This window comes from Bos taurus, chromosome 16 (genome assembly GCF_002263795.3).
Source record: "Bos taurus isolate L1 Dominette 01449 registration number 42190680 breed Hereford chromosome 16, ARS-UCD2.0, whole genome shotgun sequence".
Lineage (NCBI taxonomy): Eukaryota > Metazoa > Chordata > Mammalia > Artiodactyla > Bovidae > Bos > Bos taurus.
The window spans coordinates 27,030,363-27,053,394 of NC_037343.1; the positions used below are offsets into that span (position 1 = coordinate 27,030,363).

Genomic DNA, 23,032 nt, shown 5'->3' on the forward strand with positions numbered 1-23,032 from the left:
CAGGGATCGAGACCTTCCCCAAGAAAAAGAAACGCAAAAAGGCAAAATGGTTGTCTGAAGAGGCCTTACAAATAGCTGTGAATAGAAGAGAAGCTAAAGGCAAAGGAGAAAAGGAAAGATATACCCATTTGAATACAGAGTTCCAAAGAATAGCAAGGAGAGATAAGAAAGCCTTCCTTAGTGATCAATGCAAAGAAATAGAGGAAAACAACAGAATGGGAAAGACTAGAGATCTCTTCGAGAAAATTAGAGACACCAAGGGAACATTTCATCCAAAGATGGACACAATGAAGGACAGAAATTGTGTGGACCTAACAGAAGCAGAAGATATTAAGAAGAAGTGGCAAGAATACACAGAAAGAACTATACAAAAAAGATATCCATGACCTAGATAACCACAATAGTGTGATAACTCACCTAGAATCAGGCATCCTGGAATGTGAAGTCAAGTGGGCCTTAGGAAGCATCACTACGAACAAAGCTAGTAGAGGTGATGGTATTCCAGTTGAGCTATTTCAAATCCTGAAAGATGATGCTGTGAAAGTGCTGCAGTCAATACGCCAGCAAATTTGGAAAACTCAGCAGTGGCCACAGGACTGGAAAAAGTCCATTTTCATTCCAATCCCATAGAAGGGCAATGCCAAAGAATATTCAAACTACTGCACAATTGCAGTCATCTCACACGCTAGAAAGTAGTATTCAAAATTCTCCAAGTCAGGCTTCAACAGTACGTGAACCATGAACTTCCAAATGTTCATGCTGGATTTAGGAAAGGCAGAGGAACCAGAGATCAAATTGCCAACATCCATTGGATCACTGAAAAAGCAAGAGAATTCCAAAAAAACACCTACTTCTGCTTTATTGATTATGCCAAAGCCTTTGACTGTGTATATCACAACCAACTGTGGAAAATTCTTCAAGAGATGGGAATACCATACCACCTGAACTGCCTCCTGAGAAATCTGTATGCAGGTCAAGAAGCAACAGTTAGAACCGGACATGAAACAACAGATTGGTTCCAAATTGGGGAAGGAATACGTCAAGGCTGTATATGGTCACCCTGCTTATTTAACCTATATTCAGAGTACATCATGTGAAATGCCAGGCTGGATGAAGCACAAGCTGGAATCAAGATTGCTGGGAGAAATATCAATAACCTCAGACACGCAGATGATACCACCGTTGGGGCAGAAAGTGAAGAGGAAGAGAAAAGCCTCCTGATGAAAGTGAAAGAGGAGAGTGAAAAAAATTGGCTTAAAGCTCAACATTCAAAAAACTAAGATCATGGCATCTGGTCCCATCAGTTCACTTCATGGCAAATAGATGGGGAAACAATGGAAACAGTTACAAACTTTATTTTCTTGGGCTTCAAAATCACTGCAGATGGTGACTGCAGCCATGAAATTAAAAGATGCTTGCTCCTTGGAAGAAAAGCTATAACCAACCTAGACAGCATATTAAAAAGCAGAGACATTTCTTTGCCAACAAAGTTCCATCTAGTCAAAGCTATGGTTTTTCCAGTAGTCATGTATGGATATGAGAGTTGGACCATAAAGAAGGCTGAGCACTTAAGAATTGATGCTTTTGAACTGTCGTGTTGGAGAAGACTCTTGAGAGTCCCTTGGACTGCAAGGAGATCCAACCAGTCCATCCTAAAGGAAATCAGTCCTGAATATTCATTGGAAGGACTGATGCTGAAGCTGAAGTTCCAATACTTTGGCCACCTGATGGGAAGAACTGACTCATTGGAAAAGACCCTGACGCTGGGAAAGATTGAAGGCAGGAGAAGGGGACGATAGCGGATGAGATGGTTGGATGGGATCACCAACTTGATGGACATGAGTTTGAGCAAGCTCTGGGAGTTGATGATAGACAGGGAAGCCCTGTGTGCTGCAGTCCACGGGGTCACAAAGAGTCGGACACGACTGAGTGACTTGAACTGAACTGAAAAATAAAGACATGTTGTCAACTTCAGGATGGGATTTTTTTATTCCAAATATATTCCAAATGCCCGATCCAGCCTGATTGCTAAGAGTGATATTGGCAATAAAGGAAGTAAAAACACAAGTAGCTTCTGATTTAGGCTACCCTGTTTCCATGATTTAATACTGATACAAGGCAAAGGCTTTAGAAAACAGGTCAGATGTAAGTAAACATTCATGGAGCCCTGCTACACCCCCAGGCACTGTGGATTATAGAGACGCAGAAGAGAGTCAGTCCCATGGTGCATATAGGCAGGGCACCCAGGGTTATTACATCCACTTCCGCCCCCACTTACTGCCCACTGCTGGGAGGACAAGGAGCCGTGTCAATTCCCTACCCATCACAACCACCAGGCAGGCTGGGTTTGATTATATCCCCACTGTACAGCTGTGCTAACTGAGGTGGTGCGGCCACAGGCAGACCGTGAAGACCCAGGTCTCCCTGCAGGGCTCTTTGCACTCCAGCTGTGAACTATGTACTGCTGGTGGCAGATCCAGAGAGAGAGGAGAACGGTGGGGAGGAGCATTTCCCAGAGCGCTGCAGGGTGGTGGATTCAGGGGCAGGGCTTGGGGGAGGGGAGAGAAGAGGGCAGGGCCAATGAGTCTGAAAAGCAGGGGTGACCTGGGGTGGGGAGAGCGCAGTGTGGCCAGACCTGATGCCTGCCGGCCCACTGCCGCCTCCTTTCCAAGAAGTATTTGGGGGGAAGGCCTGCAGTCACAAAAGCAAGTCCATGACCCAACCAACCATAGAGTCCCTCACCCCTCCGACTAAAAGACCCCAAGGAGTGGGCCAAGAACCCAACCACCAGACCAGAGGCTTTTTCTGGGATTAAACCAAAGCTGGTTCATGATCGTACCAAGTTGACATCTGGAACCCTAGTGGTCATCTCTTCTGCTGCTTGGAGCCTGCCTGGCACGGGAGAGGGTGGAGCTGGCACACAGAGACCAGCGGAGACGTGACAGGCAGAGAGAGCTCCAGGAACACCTAGATCCCTGGACCCAGCCTTCCCCACGCCAGCGCAGCCCTTCCCTTCCCGTGGTCCAATGGGATGAGCCAACAACTTCCTTTTCCTTAAGTTGACTGAGTTGGACTTCTGAAGCCAGTGACCATAGGAGTTCTGCGTGGTGCATGGTCATGACATATTGCATGAGGTGAATGAAGCCAGAAACATGAACTTCATGGTGGGACAGGATCTGTTTCTGTGGCCTCAGAGGGACACACATGGGTCAACAAGAGAGAGACAGACAGTGCAGGGACAAACAGCAGAGGGACCAGAGAGGTGCCTGCTGTTCCCTGGGTGATGCACCAACCATGAGCCTTCGCCGGAAATGGGCACCACAGACGTGCCCTACAGGGAATCTCACACTTAACAACTTACTCGCTCATGACACAGTGAGGCCTCTAGATCCCCTCATACTGGAGGGACACCGAGTGTGTGGCCCTTGCTAGATCTGGTGAGTGTGGGCTCTGCCAGGAAGATGGAGCATGGAAAGGCTGAGGCTGAAGGGGACCCCTTCTTAGTGCACCAAGGTGCACTAGTCCTGAGGAGGCCTTTTGTCTAGGGGCTGTTTCATCACCAGACCCCCAGTTGATAATGTGTGAAGGCAAACCACCGTGTTCTCTGGCAGAGACTGAGTCACCCAACAAAATGCATACGACACTGTGAGTAATTATCTGGAGCAACTGAACCTTTAGCATTGCAGACTTCCCAATCTTTCATCCTATAATGATGTCTCCAAAGAAAGTTAGCTCCTGGACTGCACACGAGCACAGACTCTGGTGGGAGCCAAGGACTCTCACAGGGTGAGAACTCACATGAAGCTCTCCTAAGAACTAGATTATATATGCTGCTGCTGCATCGCATCAGTCGTGTCTGACTCTGTGCCACCCCATAGACAGCAGCCCACCAGGCTCCTCTGTCCCTGGGATTCTCCAGGCAAGAACACTGGAGTGGGTTGCCATTTCCTTCTCCAATGCATGAAAGTGAAAAGTGAAAGTGAAGTTACTCAGTCGTGTCCAACTCCTAGCGACCCCATGGTCTGCAGCCGACCAGGCTCCTCTGTCCATGGGATTTTCCAGGCAAGAGTACTGGAGTGGGGTGCCATTTCTTTCCCCACATAGCATGAGGTGCAGCCAAAAAAAAATAAAAATGAAAAAAAAAAACAAGAACAAAGCCCTTCATACACTGTCTTGGAAAGATCTCCAAGACATTTTATTAAGTGAAATAATGACAAATAATGGCAAGGTGCCAAACAGTATTTCCTGAATGCTATCTTCAAGGCAAAAAAGAGATACGTATTAGACTATGTTTTAAGATTTGCTTGAATTTGCATAAAGAAATACTGGATGGAATTTAAAAAGGTTGCAAGGAAACAGTAGAATAGATGGAAATATATGGGAAGCCGAATTTTCACTCTGGACCTTTCAGTTGTCATTTTTGAACAGTATGTAATGAAAATAAAAGTAAAACTACAGTGACACAAAGCTGTGTAAAGGACATCATTTTCATTATATAGATAAGCTGTAAAAAAGTAACAGTAATATTTAAAATCTGCATTAGGCCCCACTGCGCTGTGTTGGACTCTGTCAAGCCTGCAAGGCACTGGGCAAGTATTAATTCCTGTCACTCCCTGACAGGTGCCACATAACACCACCTCTTAATCTCTCCACGATCCACCCACTGTTAAAGCCGCCAGGCCCAAGTCTCATAGGCCACACGGATTGCTGCCATTCAGCCCCGGGCATCCACCTTGGGGCCAAGTTGCAGGCCCAGCGCCAAGGTACCCACTTCGATGCTTGTTGCAGCTCCATCTGGTCCACAGGCCCTCTGGCCCCATACCAAGCACCCTTCAGGAAATTGGACTCAACAAGCCTTTCCGCTCGGTTCATTAAAATCCACCAAGGCAGCGCCGGGCTAACCCAGGGCGGCCTCCACGGCGTCGCCCCAGCACTTTGATGTGAGTTGGATTCGGGGAGTCGGGTTCATTTCCTGCTCCTCCAGCCGCAGGCTTCATCAGCAGCACACGCTCACCATGGTAACGCTCTGGCCTCTTTTGGGAAACTCTCTTTCCTCCAAGCTTAAAACTATTCAAAGGAGGATCTCTCCAAGTCAATCAATTAAAAGATACTTACTAAATACCTTTTTCCAAAGTCAACCCATCTACAAGAAGAAGTTGTTAAAAGCGTAAATGTGAAGTTGTGTTTCCCTGAGATGTGTGCTATATTAGGTTAAACATTTCACTTGAAGTAAAAAGGCACAGCACACTTACCAGAACAAGAAGAGGTCAGAACACAACCCCTCTGGGAGCCCTCACCTCGCTCAAAGGCTGAGGACACGGAGGCTGTGGCTTTCAGGGCCTGGGGCACACGAGGATGTGGTACCCGAATGGTTCTCACTGCTTTGTACTCACGCTCCATGAGCTCTGGCTAAGGGGATATTTGCTATACTCATTAAAGGAGAGAACATCGGAAGCATTTAAAATGAATGTCAGTGATCTTCAAAATCATAAAGGTTTCCAGCAGGCTGAAGAGAACAGGTTTGCGGTGCAAGGAGAAAAAAGACAGAGGGGAAATCTCCGGAAAGATAAAGGGCGATGGGGACACGTGGACGCGGAGACTTTGTTTGTTTGGCTGACTTTCAAGCAAGCAGGATTTGTTTCCTCCTGTCTTCGTTTCCAGTTCTATATCCTGCGGCTGTCACCGGCTGGCCGTTTGAAAAGCTGGCGAATTCAATTCAGAGCCATGTTGTCCCTAAAATGTCAGTGTTGTCCAACTCAATGCAGAAACCGTGAGATCCTGGGATCAGGAGGGCTTATGAGATCAACAATGCTAATCTGCTATCAAACAGAACCTTGGTTTCCAACACTTAAGGCTAGAATTTAACAAAACAAAATACATTATTCCTCTAACTTAACTGTGCCTGATTTGGAGGGAATATGGAAGATTGGGAAGTGAAGGTTCTGAATCCCATGATTCCTGGCCTAGGAAAGAAAGCTTGGCTACAAAGCTAGGATTTTTGTTTTCTTACTCATGATAAGAGCATCTATTGTGACAGCAGGTGGCGCTAGTGGTGAAGAATCCGCCTGCAATGCAGAAGACCTAAGGGACGTGGGTTCCATCCCTGGGTCGAGAAGATCCCCTGGAGGAGGAAATGGCAACCCACTCCAGTATTCTTACCTGGAGACTCTCACAGACAGAGGAGCCTGGGCAGGCTGTGGTCCAAGGGGTCACAAAGAGGCTGACATGACTGAAGAAACTTAGCATGCTTAATTGTATACATGTGGCCACTCCACAGGTCGAATCATGTCCATTTACAGGAAACTATTATCAAAACACAGCACAGGGACTCCCCAGCTGGTTCAGTGGCTAAGACTTCGTATTCCCAGTGCAGGAGGCCCACGTCTGATACCTGGTCAGGAAACTAGATCCCTGTGCTGCAACTAAGAGTTTGTATGCCACAGCTAAAGTGCAGCATGCTGCAACTAAAACCCGAAGCAGTCAAATAAATAAATATTAAAAAAAAAAAAAAAAGGACACAGCTAGCACAGTTATCTGCTGCTGCTGCTAAGTCACTTCAGTCGTGTCCGACTCTGTGCAACCCCAGAGACCGCAGCCCACCAGGCTCGCCCGTCCCTGGGATTCTCCAGGCAAGAATACTGGAGTGGGTTGCCATTGCCCTTCTCCGAGCACAGTTATCTACCATATGCCTATAATCCTAGCTTGTGACTCTAGCATTAAAAAGGGTTAAATGAGCATATGGAAAATCTCTTGGTTAAAAGGAACCAAAGGGAGTTCCAGTATTCCAGACCCAGAGTGGAGAGTGCAGTCTCAAAGACCCATACAGGTGAGTGACAGACCTAATGTCGACGGTCAAGTCTAACAGCGTAATCTGATGTTACTCATCACACACACATCTGCCCTCTCCCAAAACAAATAGGACTCTCCCCAGTGACTCACCCAGGGCACCCTGACAGATGTCTGTGCGCGTGGCTCCACCAACGATAAACTGAGGGCTGGGGCACAATTCCTGGAAACAATCGGGGACAAAACACAAGTCACAAAGATGCCCAGTGATGGTGGCACCAAGGGTGAAGGGGCTTGATCGTCACAAAATTCATGGAAGAAACCCAAGGGATCATCTATTGCATGTACCGCATTTTATCACTGAGGATTCTGAAGCCCAGAGAAGGCAGGAGAGCTGCCCACAGTCACACAGCCAGGGGTGGCAAAGCAGGAGCTGGAGCCCACAGGTCCCCTCGTGAGCAGGCTTTTTATCACTATACATACAGTGTGGGTGTGGGTGTGTGGGTGTGAAGGCGGGGGAGGCAGGAGAAAGGCAAAGGCTGAGATAATGACGGGATAAAATATGATCTCACCGTTCAGACAACACCCCTACTTTTAGGGAGAGGATGAGGCTAATGTTTACACTCTAAGAAAATGCTCTGTGCCCTGCGGACACTCATTGACTCAGTAATGAGGACCCTGTGTGCTGATGGAAACACTGGGGCTTCAGGAAGTGTCTGTCCAGAGAAGAGAACTCAACCTCATTCCCACACCTGCCACCTCCCTGCTCATCTATCTCAGAGTGGCACTTGTCACAGGCAAGCTCATAGCCCTAGAGCTCTATTAGGGCACAAGAAGGCATCCTGTAGGCCTTCTTTCTTTCTGGTTTACCCAGCAAGGATGTACTCAATGCCTGTTCTATACATGGTACTGCTGCTGCTGCTGCTGCTAAGTCGCTTCAGTCGTGTCCGACTCTGTGCGACCCCATAGACGGCAGCCCACCAGGCTCCTCCGTCCATGGGATTTTCCAGGCAAGAGTACTGGAGTGGGGTGCCATTGCCTTCTCCGATACATGGTACTAGTTGCTCCATATCGGGCAGGGGAAAGATGGGAGCATGGTGACACAGAGGGAAAGAACACACGTGGTTCTTGGCCTCAGAGTGCTTTCAGCCTACGTGGGAAACCAAGATAGACATCCATGGTAAAAATCAGAGGAAAGGGACTTCCCTGGCAGGCCAGTGGTTAAGACTGTGCTTCCACTGTAGGGGGCTTGGGTTGGATCCCTGGTTGGGGAACTAAGATCCTGCAAGCCATGCAACATGGCCAAAAAATAAAAATAATAAATAAAAATTTTCTTTAAAAAAATCAGAGGAAAAGCCTAGTGCCTAATACTGCCGTGTAGACCACAGAAAACAAAAGGAGAAAAGGGAGAAATGCCCATGAGGGATTATGCCTGAAAGACTTATTAGATGGGAGATGATGCCTGTGCGTGAGAAAAGCAGAATCTAGGACAAGCTAGTGGTACTAGTCCCGGGTGGCGCTAGTGGTAAGAATCTGCCTGCAGTGCAGGAGACATAAGAGACAAAGGTTTGATCCCTGGGGGGGAAGATCCCCTGGAGGAGGGCATGGCAACCCACTGCAGTTTTCTTGCCTGGAGAATCCCATGGACAGAGGAGCCAAGCAGGCTACAGTCCATCGTGTTGCAAAGAGTTGGACATGACTGAAATGACTTAGCAGATGTGAAGACTGGTTCCCAAAGGAGAGGTGGGTCTGCCTCACCACCAGGAGCACTCTTAGGGGGAAAGGGTGGAAGCCCAAGGGACAAAAAGGAAGCCAGCCTGGTTTTGCTACATCAGGGACTGTCTGACCACAAAGAATGGGAAATATTTCCATCTTACTCCATGAGTGACTGTGTGCTAAGTCACTTCAGTCATGTCCGACTATTTGTGACCCCACGGACTGTAGCCTGCCAGCCTCCTCTGTCCATGGGATTCTCCAGGCAAGCATACTGGAATGGGTTGCCATACCCTCCTCCAGGGGATCTTCCAACCCAGGGATTGAACCCGAGTCTCTTATGTCTCCTGCATTGGCAAGCAGGTTCTTTACCACTAGCGCCACCTGGGAAGCCCATCTTACTCCATAGAGATAAAGAAATGGTGGATCGAAAAGGAAAGGAGAAGCAAGAGAATGATGGGTTGAAGGCAGACAGAGAGAGTGGGTGTGCAGCCATGAGCTGGGATTCTGGGGTTCTGGGACCACGAGGGGCGGAGGCTTCCGAGTGGCAGCCCTAACACCCTTGATTAAAGCTCCTGCCTAAATGGGCAGAGATAGAGCCTTTGGGCTGACTTTTTTTTTCTTCCAAATATTAAAAAAAAAAAAAATCATTAACTTGTTTTTTATTTAAGAAGTGTATGCCCATGGGTAAAAAAAAAAATGTAACAGCAAATAATGCTATAAAAACAAAAAAACTCCTTTCACTTTAGATTCCTTGCTGTTAACATTTCTTGTATACCCTTCCAGTAACTCTTTTGATGTAAAAGCATATTTACATATATATGGCTTCCCTGGTGGCTCAGATGGTAAAGACTCTACCTGCAATGCAGGAGACCCAGATTCAATCCCTGGATTGGGAAGATCCTCTGGAGAAGAGAATGGCTACCCACTCCAGTATTCTTGCCTGGAGAATTCCATGGACAGGGCAGCCTGGTGGGCTACAGTCCATGGCATCACAAAGAGTTGGACACGACTGAGTGACTAACACTTTATACATGTACATTTTCTATCTTGTATGTCTTTGCTCAGCACATATAGACCTTTATCATTTCATTGTAAGTACCGTGAGTTATTTAGCCAGCCTTCCAAAGATGGAGCATAGTTCTGCTTGTTTGTTTCATCCTCTAGTGGCAACTTTTTGTTTTTTTAATTTGTCTGCACCAGGTCTTAGTTGCAGCATGTAGGATCTAGTTCCCTGCTGCAGCTAAGTCACTTCAGTCGTGTCCGACTCTGTGCGACCCCAGAGACGGCAGCCCACCAGGCTCCCCCATCCCTGGGATTCTCCAGGCAAGAACACTGGAGTGGGTGGCCATTTCCTTCTCCAATGCATGAAAGTGAAAAGTGAAAGTCAAGTCGCTCAGTCATGTCCGACTCTTCACGACCCCATGGACTGCAGCCTACCAGGCTCCTCTATCCATGGGATTTTCCAGGCAAGAGTACTGGAGTGGGGTGCCATTGCTAGTTCCCTGACCAGGGGTTAAACCTGGGGCCAGTGCATTGGGAGCACGGAGTCTTAATCACTGGATCACCAACTGTCCCTCTAGCAGCAATTTACAGACAGAAGTGGCATGAGCCAAACTAGGGGTTCTAAAAGTGGGCAGCAGCAAATTCTAATCCCAAGTGATCAAGAATATCCCAGAGTCCAGACATCCTCTCTTTGTGGGCAGAAGGTAGAGAGATTTGAAATTTTAATTAATAGAAATGGAGAGACAAAAAGAAATGTTGAATGTAATCTGTTTGTTTAAAAAAAAAAAGGGGGGGAGGGCTGAGAGCACGCTGAACAGAGGTTGGGCAGAATCTCTGCTTAAAAACCTTCTTTAAAGAATCTCCAGCGCCTCATCTCCCGTCCATCCGTCAGTCTCCTGAAGCCGGGCTCCAGTCTCCCAGGGCTCCATGAAACTCCTCTCACCTGAGTCACCAGCACTCACAGGTTGAGCTTCGCTCTCCTCCGTCTCACTGCTCTTTACACTTGATACTCTTGCCTGTTCCCACCTTCTGAAACCCTCCTCTCTTGGCGTCTGTATCCTCACTCGGTCTTGACTTTCTCACCTCTCTACTCCTTGTCAAGTCTCCTTCAAGAGTTCCTCTGCTCTGTTCATCCTCAGGACCAGGGAGCCCCTGAGCTGGGTCCTCAGTCCTGGGCATGACCCCGTCTCATAGAGCAATAACATGCCTGAAACCTTCTCCCTGGGTGATGCCATCCAGACCTGTGGCTTCAGTTACTAACTATAGAATATGCTGATGCTCCCAAAGCACTCCCCCGAGCTGTACGTTCAATTACCCATGTCACACTGTCTATATGGTAGAAGCGCACTAGACTCATACCTAATAGGTCTACCAAGCTCAGCTAAAATGTAAGTTTGGCTTGGAAAACAGAGTGGTTTGCAAAGGCTAGAGACAACAGAAAGCGTTATAACCAGAGTGGTGCTAAGGGGTTCCTGTGTGTGCCCGCTAAGTCACTTTCAGTTCAGTTCAGTTCAGTCGCTCAGTCGTGTCCGACTCTTTGCGACCCGTGTCTAACTCTTTGCACCTCTATGGATCATAGCCTGCCAGGTTCCTCTGACCATGGGATTTTCCAGGCAAGAATACTGGAGTGGGTTGCCATGCCCTCCTGCAGGGAATTTTCCCAACCCAGGGATCAAATACACGTTTTCTTATGGTTCCTGCATTGGCAGGTGGGTTCTTTACCACTAGAGCCAGCTGGGAAGCCCAAGAGGGTTCCGAGGTGATGGACTGCTCATTTGATTACATGTTATTCACTAGCATAACTCAAAATATACACCACCACCCCCCAAGAGAAAACTACCAGGAAATTCCCTGACTTATATGTTGTATGAATCTCTCAGGGGCCACAGAATGTCCTTAGCCTTGCAAGGAGATCACATCTCAGCATTATGCCTGAAGAATATTCCCAAAGTCTTCTCTCCATTACTAACTTTCTATCAGAACTCAGATCAGATCAGAGATACAAAGTAACTTGGCAGTCAAAGATGTTTAAAAGAGGCAAGCCCCTGCAAAGAGGCAGGCTCCCAACTCCCTACACTTGGGACACTATATTTTCTTCTTTAAGAACAAACATGTCTTTTTAGCAATAATGTTTACAATTTCTCTGATAATCAAAACACACCAAAAACTCAATTACTCAAGCATCCTATCAGCCTCTGATGAACAGTCACAAGAGAACCACCGGTATTAGTAATAAATTCAAGGTAGGAAGTGATTTAAATCACACTCTCAGTGATTTGATGACTTGGAAATGCTGCTCCCCAGGATATTAGTCCATGTCTGATAATCTATGTTTGGCAATTCAGGAGCCCTGGCTGTGCGCTTCCGGGAAACCCAATGATGCTGTGACATTCATCAGCAGCAGCATTGATTATGCCCATGGGACTCAGCCCAGCACTCCTGTCCCTCTAGGGTCTGGCCCCATTTGACGTTTCCAGGCTTGCTGTCTGCTTCCCACGGTGCTCTCTCTCCTCTGACTACAGGCCACTGTCGTCCTCTGAACGAGCTCTGAATGCACATCCACGGCCCTGTGCCTCTGCCCACACCGTGCCTTCTCGGTCTTGATCATGACCCTCTTCTTTCACCAACATGCCCTCCCACCTTCAGATGTCTGCAGTAATTAACCTGCCCCAATCCCACAGTCACTTTCACTGTTTCTGCCCTGAACTCCTGTACACTGTGTCCATATTCATATTTCACTCTTTGGACATTTTGTCTTACGGTAATAGCTAGAGACAGCTCATAGAATCAAGCATCTATTACATGCCAGGCACTGGGCTAAATTCATCCTCTCATTCAAACTTCCCAATAACCCAATGAGATAAGTCATATTCTTCTTCTTCTTCTTTTTTTTTTTTGGCCAAATTGCATGGCATGTGGGATGTGGAATCTTAGCTCCCTGACTAAGGATTGAACCCACATCCCTTGCAGTGGAAGCACAGAGTCTTAACCACTGGACTGCCAGAGAAGTCCCATGTTATTCCCATTTTATAGACAAGGAAACTGAGTCCTGGGAGGTCAGTAACTTAGCCACACAGCTAATAAATGGCAGAGAGGGAACCAGAATCCTGACCCACCTGTTGCCCAAACCCAAGCTTTTGGCCATTCTGCTACTGGTCCACTATTTGACTGTCTCCCCGGCTAGCCAAACTTCACAAAGGCTCCATGCTAGCATCTGTACGTGACCAGCACTCAATAAATCAAGGCTGAGCTGAAAATTCCCAAATTCATTCACCTAAGCGGCAGGCAGAGTGGAAGCCCCACACTGAGGCCTCGCCCCCTCATCCTTATCCAAACCTCCCAAAGGTCAACCCAGCAGGTTTCTCTTAACTGGAGTTGGCTGTTCCATGAGTCCGTACCATGCAGCTGACACTGTCTCACTTCTCTCTCTCTCTGTATTTCTCCTTAGAATCAATAAACTTCTTAATTACAGAAAGGGAAAAAAAAAAAAAGGACAGAGAAGAAAATCATCGATTGGTCCAAACTGGGGCCTGCACACATCGAGCATCCCTCAAACCACAGAGGCCGGGCTGGGCATCAACCCAGGGCCATGGGGAAGTTGGGAGATGAGAAGCCGCTTCTAGAATCCCAGGGACGGCGGAGCCTGGTGGGCTGCTGTCTACGGGGTCGCACAGAGTCGGACACGACTGATGCGACTTAGCGGTGGCGGCAGCAGCAAGAAAAAGAAAAGAAGGAAGGAAGGAAAGATGGAAGAAAGAGGGAGTGGGAAAGGGAAGAAGAGAGGGGAGGGAGGGAAAAAGGCAAATGAACTCATTGATGCACCTCATTTTTGGACACCCCGACCTTCTTGCGGGCCCCTGAGAGACCTCAAGGAAGAAGGAAATGAAGCATTTGGGAACAGGCTGATTTTCCCAGATCCTGAGGCACATCTCTAATAACAGAATCAGGGTCATTACCAACTCAGGAGCCTATTCAAAAACCTGTAAGATCGTAGAGGATAAAGCTGGGTCCTGTAGCATGCCAAGTGATGTGTGAGCACAACCTAGCCAAAACCAGCCGTGTGAGAATCCTTACTGATGACTGGGAATGGAGAGGGTAAATTTTGACAGGCTTTTATTCACTCATCTGAAAATTCTCAATAATGGGAGTACTTAGGTTTCACATTAATCAGGTTCTACTTACTACCTCATCGTCTGGATTTTATAGCATTTTGCTGACAGGCACAAATCAGCACTCCATTCTGAAATTACCAAATTTATGTGGATAGTGAGGCCAGGTGAAGACACAGTCTAGGGCAGAACGTGGTTGAGGAGGTGAGGGCTCTAAGAATTTCACAGGAAGGAGGGGCTTTCCTGGTGGTCCAGCGGCCAAGACTCTGTGCTCCCAAAGCAGGGGGCCCAGGTTCCATCTGGCACACACAAATATATATATATACATATATATATATACACACACACACACATATATATACACAAATATATATATACACACACACATATATATACACACAAATATATATATTGCTAAGTCGCTTCAGTCGTGTCCGACTCTGTGCGACCCCATAGATGGCAGCCCACCAGGCTCCCCTGTCCCTGGGATTCTCCAGGCAAGAACACTGGAGTGGGTTGCCATTTCCTTCTCCAGTGCATGAAAATGAAATGTTAAAGTGAAATCGCTCAGTCGTGTCCGACTCTTAGCGACCCCATGGACTGCAACCTACCAGGCTCCTCCGTCCATGGGATTTCCCAGGCAAGAGTACTGGAGTGGGGTGCCATCACCTTCTCTGAAATATATATATATACACACACAAATATATATATATATATGTACACATAGGCTTCCCTGGTGGCTCAGATGGTAAAGAATCCACCTGCAGTGCAGGAGAGCTGGGTTCAATCCCTGGGTTGGGAAGATCCCCTGGAGGAGAGCATGGCAACCCACTCCACTAGTCTTGCCTGAAGAATCCCCAGGGACAGAGGAGCTTGGCAGGCTATAAAGTCCATGGGGTCACAAAGAGCAGGACACGAATGAGCAACTAAGCACAGTATATATATATATATATATGGAATTTCAAACAAAGGAGAAACACTAGGCAAAGGCTAACGATATCTGACTTTGGTCACCAAATGAAGCTTTCTCCCCTCCCACCTTACCCATCTCGCCTGCCCCAGGCTCCCTGGGGCCCTTCATCCCACTTGAATGCGTCCTCTTCCCTTTCCATCATTCAGTCTTAACACCCAGGGTCCCGCACCCATGGTTTATGTCTCTGTTATCATTTCCTTCATTCTGCCCAGGATGTCAGTCCTTTATTCAGTTGTCTGCCTTCCCACAACCTCCATCAGAGCTGAGACCACAGTTGATCCCTCAGTTTCTCCCCAACCACCTTCCCAAACAGGGCAGAGCCAACGCCTGGCCCAAAACAGGCCTAAAAAAAGAAAAAAAAAAAACAAAAACCATCTGTTGAAATGAAACATGGCTTTCAACTCCTGACATTAGACTATAAACCCAACCTGGATTTTGCGAACATCTCAAAGTACCCAGATAGGCTCCAGAGAGGGGTGGGAAATGGCCATGGAAGGGCTGGAGGGAGGCTAGGCCAAGGAGTTATGCTCAGAGGCGGTGCTCAGTCATGTCCAACTCTTTGCAACCCCATGGACTGTAGCCCACCAGGCTCCTCTGCCCATGGGATTTTCCAGGCAAGAATACTGGAGTGGGATGCCACTTCCTTCTCCAGGAGAGGTAACTGTTTTGTAAAACTGATAGGATGAAAACAGAAAGGGAAGAGATTGCTGGAGGTAAGGGATGATTCTGATCCCAGGATTCCAATCTAACTTGTCTGGTTCCAAAACCCATGCATACTCTTCCCTCTATACTTTATTGTCTCTGAAAAAAAAATTTTAAGTGGGGGTGCGGAGGGGGGCGGTTGTCTGAAATACGGGATCCAGGAACACAGGGTCAAGAATCATAATTTCTTCCTCAACTACTGCCCAGAAGCGAGGGACCTCAATGCTGACTCTCAGCAGCAAGCCCACCTCCTTACCATGGGCCGCTTCCAGACAACGCCTTGAGTTCGAGGGGAGCAAGGTCCGAGATCCTTGTAGCCCAAAGCTGACGGGCACGCTGGGAACTCTGGGTCCTTAAATAGGAGCCCCGAGTCCAAGCACTGCTGCCTCAAGGTCTCGAAGTCCTGGCCCAAGTACCTCACAGCCTTCTGGCTGGAGCCAAGGCCTTCGGTGGCTGCACGCTGCCGGGTTACTCGGGCCGCCAGGGCTGCCATGGCTGAGGGCTCAGTGGGGTAGACAGAGGGCAGGGCTGCTCCGTGCTCTCAGAGACCTGCCCCCCTGGGAGGGAAGCTATAAGGCATCGTGAAGCAGGGGAGGGGCGGGTGGAGCAGGTAAACATTTCACCTGAGGGCCCCCGCCCCATTGGCCCCCCTGCTCCAGAGGGCAGTGAGTCAGGGCCAGGAGCAAATATGTACCCAGGGTGCAGGTGAACCTGCCCTGCCCTCCCCTTCTGCCTTTCAGCAGACAGTTTGGAGGCTGGGAACCTTCCAGGGCCCCTCCCACACCATAAGCCTAAGACATTCTTGAGGATCACAGTCACCCAGCCCCATCTCTTTGCAAGACCTGCTTACCTGTCATTGGCACCATCAGCTGAGATGAGAAGGCCTATTGGGTAGCTTAAGGCCAGTATTTACCAAAGAACTGGTTCTCAGCAGAAGGGAAAGGGGTTGGAGGGGTCACCCTTCTTGCCAGAAAAGTTTGGCTACATATTTTCTAGAAAGATAGAAATATCAGAGAAGGATGAGTCATGGAAAGCATCAGTAACCCCAAGCAAAGGGGCCCCACCTATGAGTGAAGGGTTTGGCCTTTTCCTGGGCATCTATCCCATCTCCACCAGTCATTAGCTCTGTCACCTGGAGCAAGTCATTTAACCTCTCATCCCCTCAATTTTCTCCCCTGTAAAATAGAAGGTAATAGTAGGACCTACCTTATATAGGGTTGTTTGGAAGGGTGATGAGATAGGACATAGAACTTGCTTAGAAGAGTACATAAGAAGCACTCAGTAAATAATCCGTCATCATTATTCCTGGGAACCAGGACCAGAAAGAGAAGGCCTGAGGATCAAGAGCTGTGGGTTCTGTGGATAGCCTTTAAAAGCCATCCTTGCCGCAAAAAGCAAGGAGCTGGGTTTCCCATACAGAGCCTTAAGAAAGGTGCAGAGCCTGCTGACGCTGCTTTCTGCGCAGTGAAGGCCGTCAGTCTTCTAACCTATGTAACTGTGCTGTGCTTAGTCACTCAGGCGTGTCCGACTCTTGCGACCCCATAGACTGTGGCCTGCCAGGCTCCTCTGTCCATGGAGTTCTCCAGGCAAGAAAGAATACTGGAGTGGGTTGCCATTTCCTTCTCCAATGTAACTATAGAAACCAAACTTGTGTTGTTTTAAAGCCACTAAGTTTGTCATCGGAGAAGGCAGTGGCACCCCGCTCCAGTACTCTTGCCTGGAAAATCCCATGGATGGAGGAGCCTGGTAGGCTGCAATCCATGGGGTTGCAAAAAGTCTGACACGACTGAGCGACTTCACTTTCACTTTTCACTTTCATGCATTGGAGAAGGAAATGGCAACCCACTCCAGTGTTCTTGCCTGGAGAATCCCAGGGACAGGCGAGCCTGATGGGCTGCCGTCTATAGGGTCACACAGAGTCGGACACGACTGAAGTGACTTAGCAGCAGCAAGTTTGTCATAATTGGTTATGGCAGAAATAGAAAATTAATACAGGAAACAAAACGTAATATGAGGAGTGGTTACATACAGGGGAGGAAGGAAATAGGGAGGGGCGGTCCCGAATAGAAACTAGACTTATTTTATAGGTTTGACTTGGAAGGTGTAAATATTTAATCCTAAAAATTGTCATTAAAAAAATCCATAAAATAAAATGGGATGAACATATTGGTAGCACACCATTCAGAAGTTCAAAGTGGCTAAAAACCACAAGTTATTTGGTTACAACCTTTAATACAACATATCTTGGAAGAAAAACTTCTGAAACCACAAGAAAAAATCTTACACTATTTTCACTAATCATACGGTTAGTAGTAAAATTTTCGTCATTGTTTTGAAATTATTGCGTGCATATTATGGGAGAAAGCAAATGAGAAGTATTTGATATTCTAATTCTATAATTCGGTGCCGTTAGAACTCAAATTCTGGGCAGGGGGTAAGGGAAATTCATACTTAAGATCAAAAAGATTAAATAAAAATTCTGCCAGTCCTCAATTTGGATTGGAAGTATCATCTTAAAAAAAAAAGAGTTGTGGGTTCTAATCTCGGTAGAGAAATAGGCCCTGGGACCTTGCATTGATCGTTTTTCTCAGGGCTCCAATTTTCTAGGTCTTGTCTACCCTAAGATGGGAACATCAGTGATTTTTGAAATTTGGGGGTGGGGGAAGCTGAAAAATGGTCTCCCAAAGACATCTAGTCCTAATCTCTGGAACCTGTGAATAGCATATACCTTATGTGGAACCTGTGAATAGTATATACCTTATGTGGAAAAGGGATTTTTGCAGACGTGATTAAGTTAAGGATTTTAAAACGAGGAAACTATCATAGCCTTAAGTGTAATTACAAGTATCCTCATGAGACAGAGGTCGAGGGAGATTTAACAACAGTCAGAACAGGAGAAGGTACCCACAGAGGCAGACAGACTGGGGTGATGCTGTCACAGGCCAAAGAATGCCAGCAGCCACCAGAAGCAGACAGAGGCCATAAATGAATCCTCCCCGAGAGTCTCTGGAAGCGATGTGGCCTTGCCACCATCTTGGTTTCAGCCCCATGGAACTGATTTTAGACTTCTGGCCTCCTAAACTGAGAGAGAACATATTCCTGCTGTTTTAAGCCACAAAGTTTGTTAACTGGTTACAGCAGCCCCAGGAAACAAATCCAGGGTGTGCAAGACTCCTGTGAAACACTTGCTTAAAATGCTGATTCCTGGGACTTCCCTGGCAGTCCAGGAGTCAAAAATCCACCTTCTACTGCAGGGGGTGTAAGTTTGATTCCTGGTCAGGGAACTAAGATCCCACCTGATGGTGCAACCTAATAGATACAATTTTTTTTTAAGTTTTTTAAAAAATAAAATGCTGACTCCTGCCTTTGCTCCCCACTCCCTCCAAAGTTCTAATTCAGTGGGTGTGGGGTAGGACCCAAGGGTCTATAGTTTTTATACTGTTATTACAGTTCAGTTCAGTTCAGTCGCTCAGTCGTGTCCAACTCTTTGTTACCCCATGAATTGCAGCACACCAGGCCTCCCTGTCCATCACCAACTCCCAGAGTTTACCCAAATTCATGTCCATCGAGTCCGTGATGCCATCCAGCCATCTCATGCTCTGTCATCCCCTTCTCCTCCTGCCCCCAATCCCTCCCAGGATCAGAGTCTTTTCCAATGAGTCAAATCTTCGCATGAGGTGGCCAAAGTATTGGAGTTTCAGCTTTAGCATTAGTCCTTCCAAAGAACACCCAGAACTGATCTCCTTTAGAATGGACTGGTTGGATCTCCTTGCAGTCCAAAGGACTCTTAAGAGTCTTCTCCAACACCACAGTTCAAAAGCACCAATTCTTTGGCACTCAGCTTTCTTCACAGTCCAACTCTCACATGCATACATGACCACTGGAAAAACCATAGCCTTGACTAGACGGACCTTTGTTGGCAAAGTAATGTCTTTGTTTTTCAATATGCTATCTAGGTTGGTCATAACTTTCCTTCCAAGGAGTAAGCATCTTTTAATTTCATGGCTGCAATCACCATCTGCAGTGATTTTGGAGCCCCAAAAAATAAAGTCTGACACTGTTTCCACTGTTTCCCCAACTATTTCCCATGAAGTGATGGGACCAGATGCCATGAGCTTAGTTTTCTGAATGTTGAGCTTTAAGCCAACTTTTTCACCCTCTTTTTTCACTTTCAACAAGAGGCTTTCTAGTTCCTCTTCACTTTCTGCCATAATGGTGGTGTCATCTGCATATCTGAAGTTACTGATATTTCTCCCGGCAATCTTGATTCCAGCTTGTGTTTCTTCCAGTCCAGTGTTTCTCATGATGTACTCTGCATATAAGTTAAATAAGCAGGGTGATAATATACAGCCTTGATGTACTCCTTTTCCTATTTGGAATCAGTCTGTTGTTCCATGTCCAGTTCTAACTGTTGCTTCCACCTGCACACAGGTTTCTCAAGAGGCAGGTCAGGTGGTCTGGTATTCCCATCTCTTTCAGAATTTTCCACAGTTTCTTGTGATCCACACAGTCAAAGGCTTTGGCATAGTCAATAAAGCAGAAATAGATGTTTTTCTGGAACTCTCTTCCTTTTTCCATGATCCATCAGATGTTGGCAATTTGGTCTCTGGTTCCTCTGCCTTTTCTAAAAACAGCTTGAACATCTGGAAGTTCACAGTTCACATATTGCTGAAGCCTGGCTTGGAGAATTTTGAGCATTACTTTACTAGCGTGTGAGATGAGTGCAATTGTGCTAGTTTGAGCATTCTTTGGCATTGCCTTTCTTTGGGATTAGAGATGATGCCAAATGCAGGGGTCCACGGTCCACACTCTGAGAAGCTCTGAACCAGCTGAACTCTGAGTGCTCCGGGTTCCCACCTTCTAAGCCAGCCACCGCATATAGAGCAGTTCACCAGGGTCTGGGCAAAGAGAAAGAAGTGTCTGCTCCCCAGGCATCCAGCATAAGACATGGTTTCAGGTTTCACCAGAAATTCAAGGCCAAAAAATGACCCTTAGAGGCTCAAGCTAGCATCAATGTCTTGGCTAGGCCCTCATCTCTCTGGGGGTCCCACCTGCATTTCCTCAACAGCACCTTGATTCACCATCTGCCCCAATAGTAAGCTCATCCGAATTTTAAGATTAGCTTTTCCCTTGTGGCTCAGCTGGTAAACAATCTGCCTGCAATGCAGGAGACCTGGGTTAGATCCCTGGGTTGGGAAGATCCCCTGGAGAAGGGAAAAGCTACCCACTCCAGTATTCTGGCCTGGAGAATTCCATGGACTGTATAGCCTCTAGGGTCGCAAAGAATCGGACTCGACTGAGCGACTTTCATTTCACTAACGTTGCTCCTGGTCTCACTTGGGTGGCCCCATCGTCCTTTAAAATCAGAACCATAATTCCTCCACTCAGTCAACACAGAATCCTCTCAAGCACATAGGATTCCAGGGGCAATCTAGCAACTCTGTGCGAAAGGCAAGGAAATACTTATTTTTAACTTTTGAATCTGAAAGTGAAAGTGGAAGTCGCTCAGTCATGTCCGACTCTTCATGATCCCATGGGCTACACAGTCCATGGAATTCTCCAGGCCAGAATACTGGAGTGGGTAGCCTATACCTTCTCCAGGGGATCTTCCTGACCCAGGAATCAAACCAGGGTCTCCTGCATTGCAGTCAGATTCTTTACTAACTGATCTATCAGGGAAGCCCCATTTTTTAATTTACTGCCTAATTATCTGAAGCTTGTGACTGACGTCCATGGCCAATCTTACTCTACTCAGAGCAGTCATTTCAAATACAAATCCAACCATGTCTCTTCCAAACCTAAAGCCCCCTCAACAGCTGCCCATCATTCAAGAGAATAAGTCTGCCCACCACTCAGCAGACTGGTCCCTTGCTCCCTCTCTGCCCCCTGTCCCAAACCCCCCTCCCTCTCTGCTTTCCACTTCCTGACCTCTTTCTGGTCCTGGAATGCCATGCTCTGTCCCACTGAAGGCTTTGCACCTGCTATGCCCTCCCCCGGAAATACCCTCTCCTCACCCCCACCCCTACTCAGCCTTCAGATGCCCAGTGCCCCAGGGAAGACTTCCTGGACCCCCTACACAGAGACATCCACCTTCTGTAGGCTCTCGCAGCAGCCAGCGGTACCCTGTCTGGCAACCAGGCAGGGTGAATTTGATGAATGCCTCTCCACCCCAGCAGACTCTGATCTCCACAAGGACAACTCTCTGTGTTTGCTTTGCTCATCACTGTGTCACTGGATCCTGGAAAGCTCCTGGAGCGTAGTAGAGACTGAATAAATATTTGCTGAATGAATGAACACCCATGGCTATAAGATGCCCAGTGGTTGGAGAGATACACACCAGGTATAGTGGACCCAGTACCTTCAGGCAGATAGCTCGTGGGATCATTTTCCCTGCCTCTGTTTCTCTCCAAGCCTCCCTGAAACACTCCCCTTAGATGGACTGAAATAGACAAGCCCTCCCTCCATCTGGACTGAAATAAACAAGCCCCCCCCCCCCCCCACCATCTAATGGCAGAGTGAGTGCAGCTGGTAACTTCTTTTATCCATAAGTGGCTCCTTTGGGGTTAGCAATCTCCTTCCCACCCCACCTGCCTAAATCACCTCCAGACGCTGCACGAACAAACCCATCTTCATTTTAGGCAGACAGGTCTGCACCGCTGTGAACAGAGCCCTCATTTCCCAAGTCAGGCGGCATCTCTGCTCACCAGCCCCACCTGAGCTGACAGCCAGCGTCTCCCCGTTACCCAGCCAGGTGCCCGCTGGCCCTGTCAACCTGGACAGACATCTCCCCAGCCTCACACCCCAGACACCCCAGCAAGAGCTGCTGCCAGTTCCACCCAGGAAGCCCAAGTTCCATGACAGAGGCTGACGAGGGCCTGCAGAAACACATCAGGCGGCGCCGACTAGTAAGAACCCTTCTTGGCAAACAGCACTGGTCAATGCGGTTCAGACAGAGCACTGTTTTACCCAGTGGCTCCTCTCAGCCAGAAGGACAGGCTGCCTTGTACCCTCAGCAAGGAAGACAAATCACCCCAAAGCCCAAGTGAGCTTTTCAGACGAAGTTTGCAAAGCTTGTTGTCATGCAGAACCCGATCTTCCGTCTCTCTCCTGGGCCTTCCCATTTCAGATTTCTAAGGCAAGCAGGGGGTGAATCTAACGTCAAGAGGATTACAGAGTTCCCATACGCCCCTGGTGGGAATGGAAAATGTACAGGCACTTTGGAAACCAGTCTGGCAGTTCCTCAAAATGCTAAACACAGAGTGACAGGGTAATTCCTGGGAACATTCCACTCCAGGGAATTGAAAGACAATTGAAAACTCAAGTCCACAGGAAAACGTGTACTCCGATGCTCAGAACACGTTATTTGCAATAGCCAAAAAGTGGAAACAGTCCAGTGTCTATCAATGGATGAATAGACAAAATGTAGTATCGCCATGCAACTGAATATCATTCAGCCATAAAAAGGAACGAAAAAACGGACACACACTACAACGTGGCTGAGCCTTGAAAATACTATGCTAAGTGAAAGAAGGGGCGGACCGGCAAGCCGAGCTGGGAAACCAGTGGAGACTGCCCCCCAGCGGCCAACCGAGATCCCGCAGACCCAGTGAGACTACAGCCGTCACAAAAAAGCTATGATTCTAGCTATATGCAATAACCAGACTAGCCAAGTCCACAGAAACAGAGTAGATTATTGGTTCCCAGGAACTGAGCAGAGAGGGAAACTGGGACTGACTACAAACAG

General features: G+C 47.6%; 1 protein-coding gene across 2 annotated transcripts in view; it reads right to left on the reverse strand.

The window, feature by feature from the left end:
- CAPN8 (calpain 8) overlaps nucleotides 1-15,834 on the reverse strand; it is a 68,436-nt gene extending 52,602 nt beyond the window's left edge. For both annotated transcript variants that reach the window (NM_001435084.1, NM_001081619.2), the window contains exons 1-2: nucleotides 15,545-15,834; nucleotides 6,940-7,009 (exon numbers count right to left, since the gene is read on the reverse strand). In NM_001435084.1, coding sequence (NP_001422013.1) covers nucleotides 6,940-7,009; nucleotides 15,545-15,781 — 307 coding nt within the window. In that variant the 5' untranslated portion in view covers nucleotides 15,782-15,834. The remainder of the gene's footprint in view (nucleotides 1-6,939; nucleotides 7,010-15,544) is intronic.
- Between the last annotated feature and the right edge of the window lie 7,198 nt (nucleotides 15,835-23,032).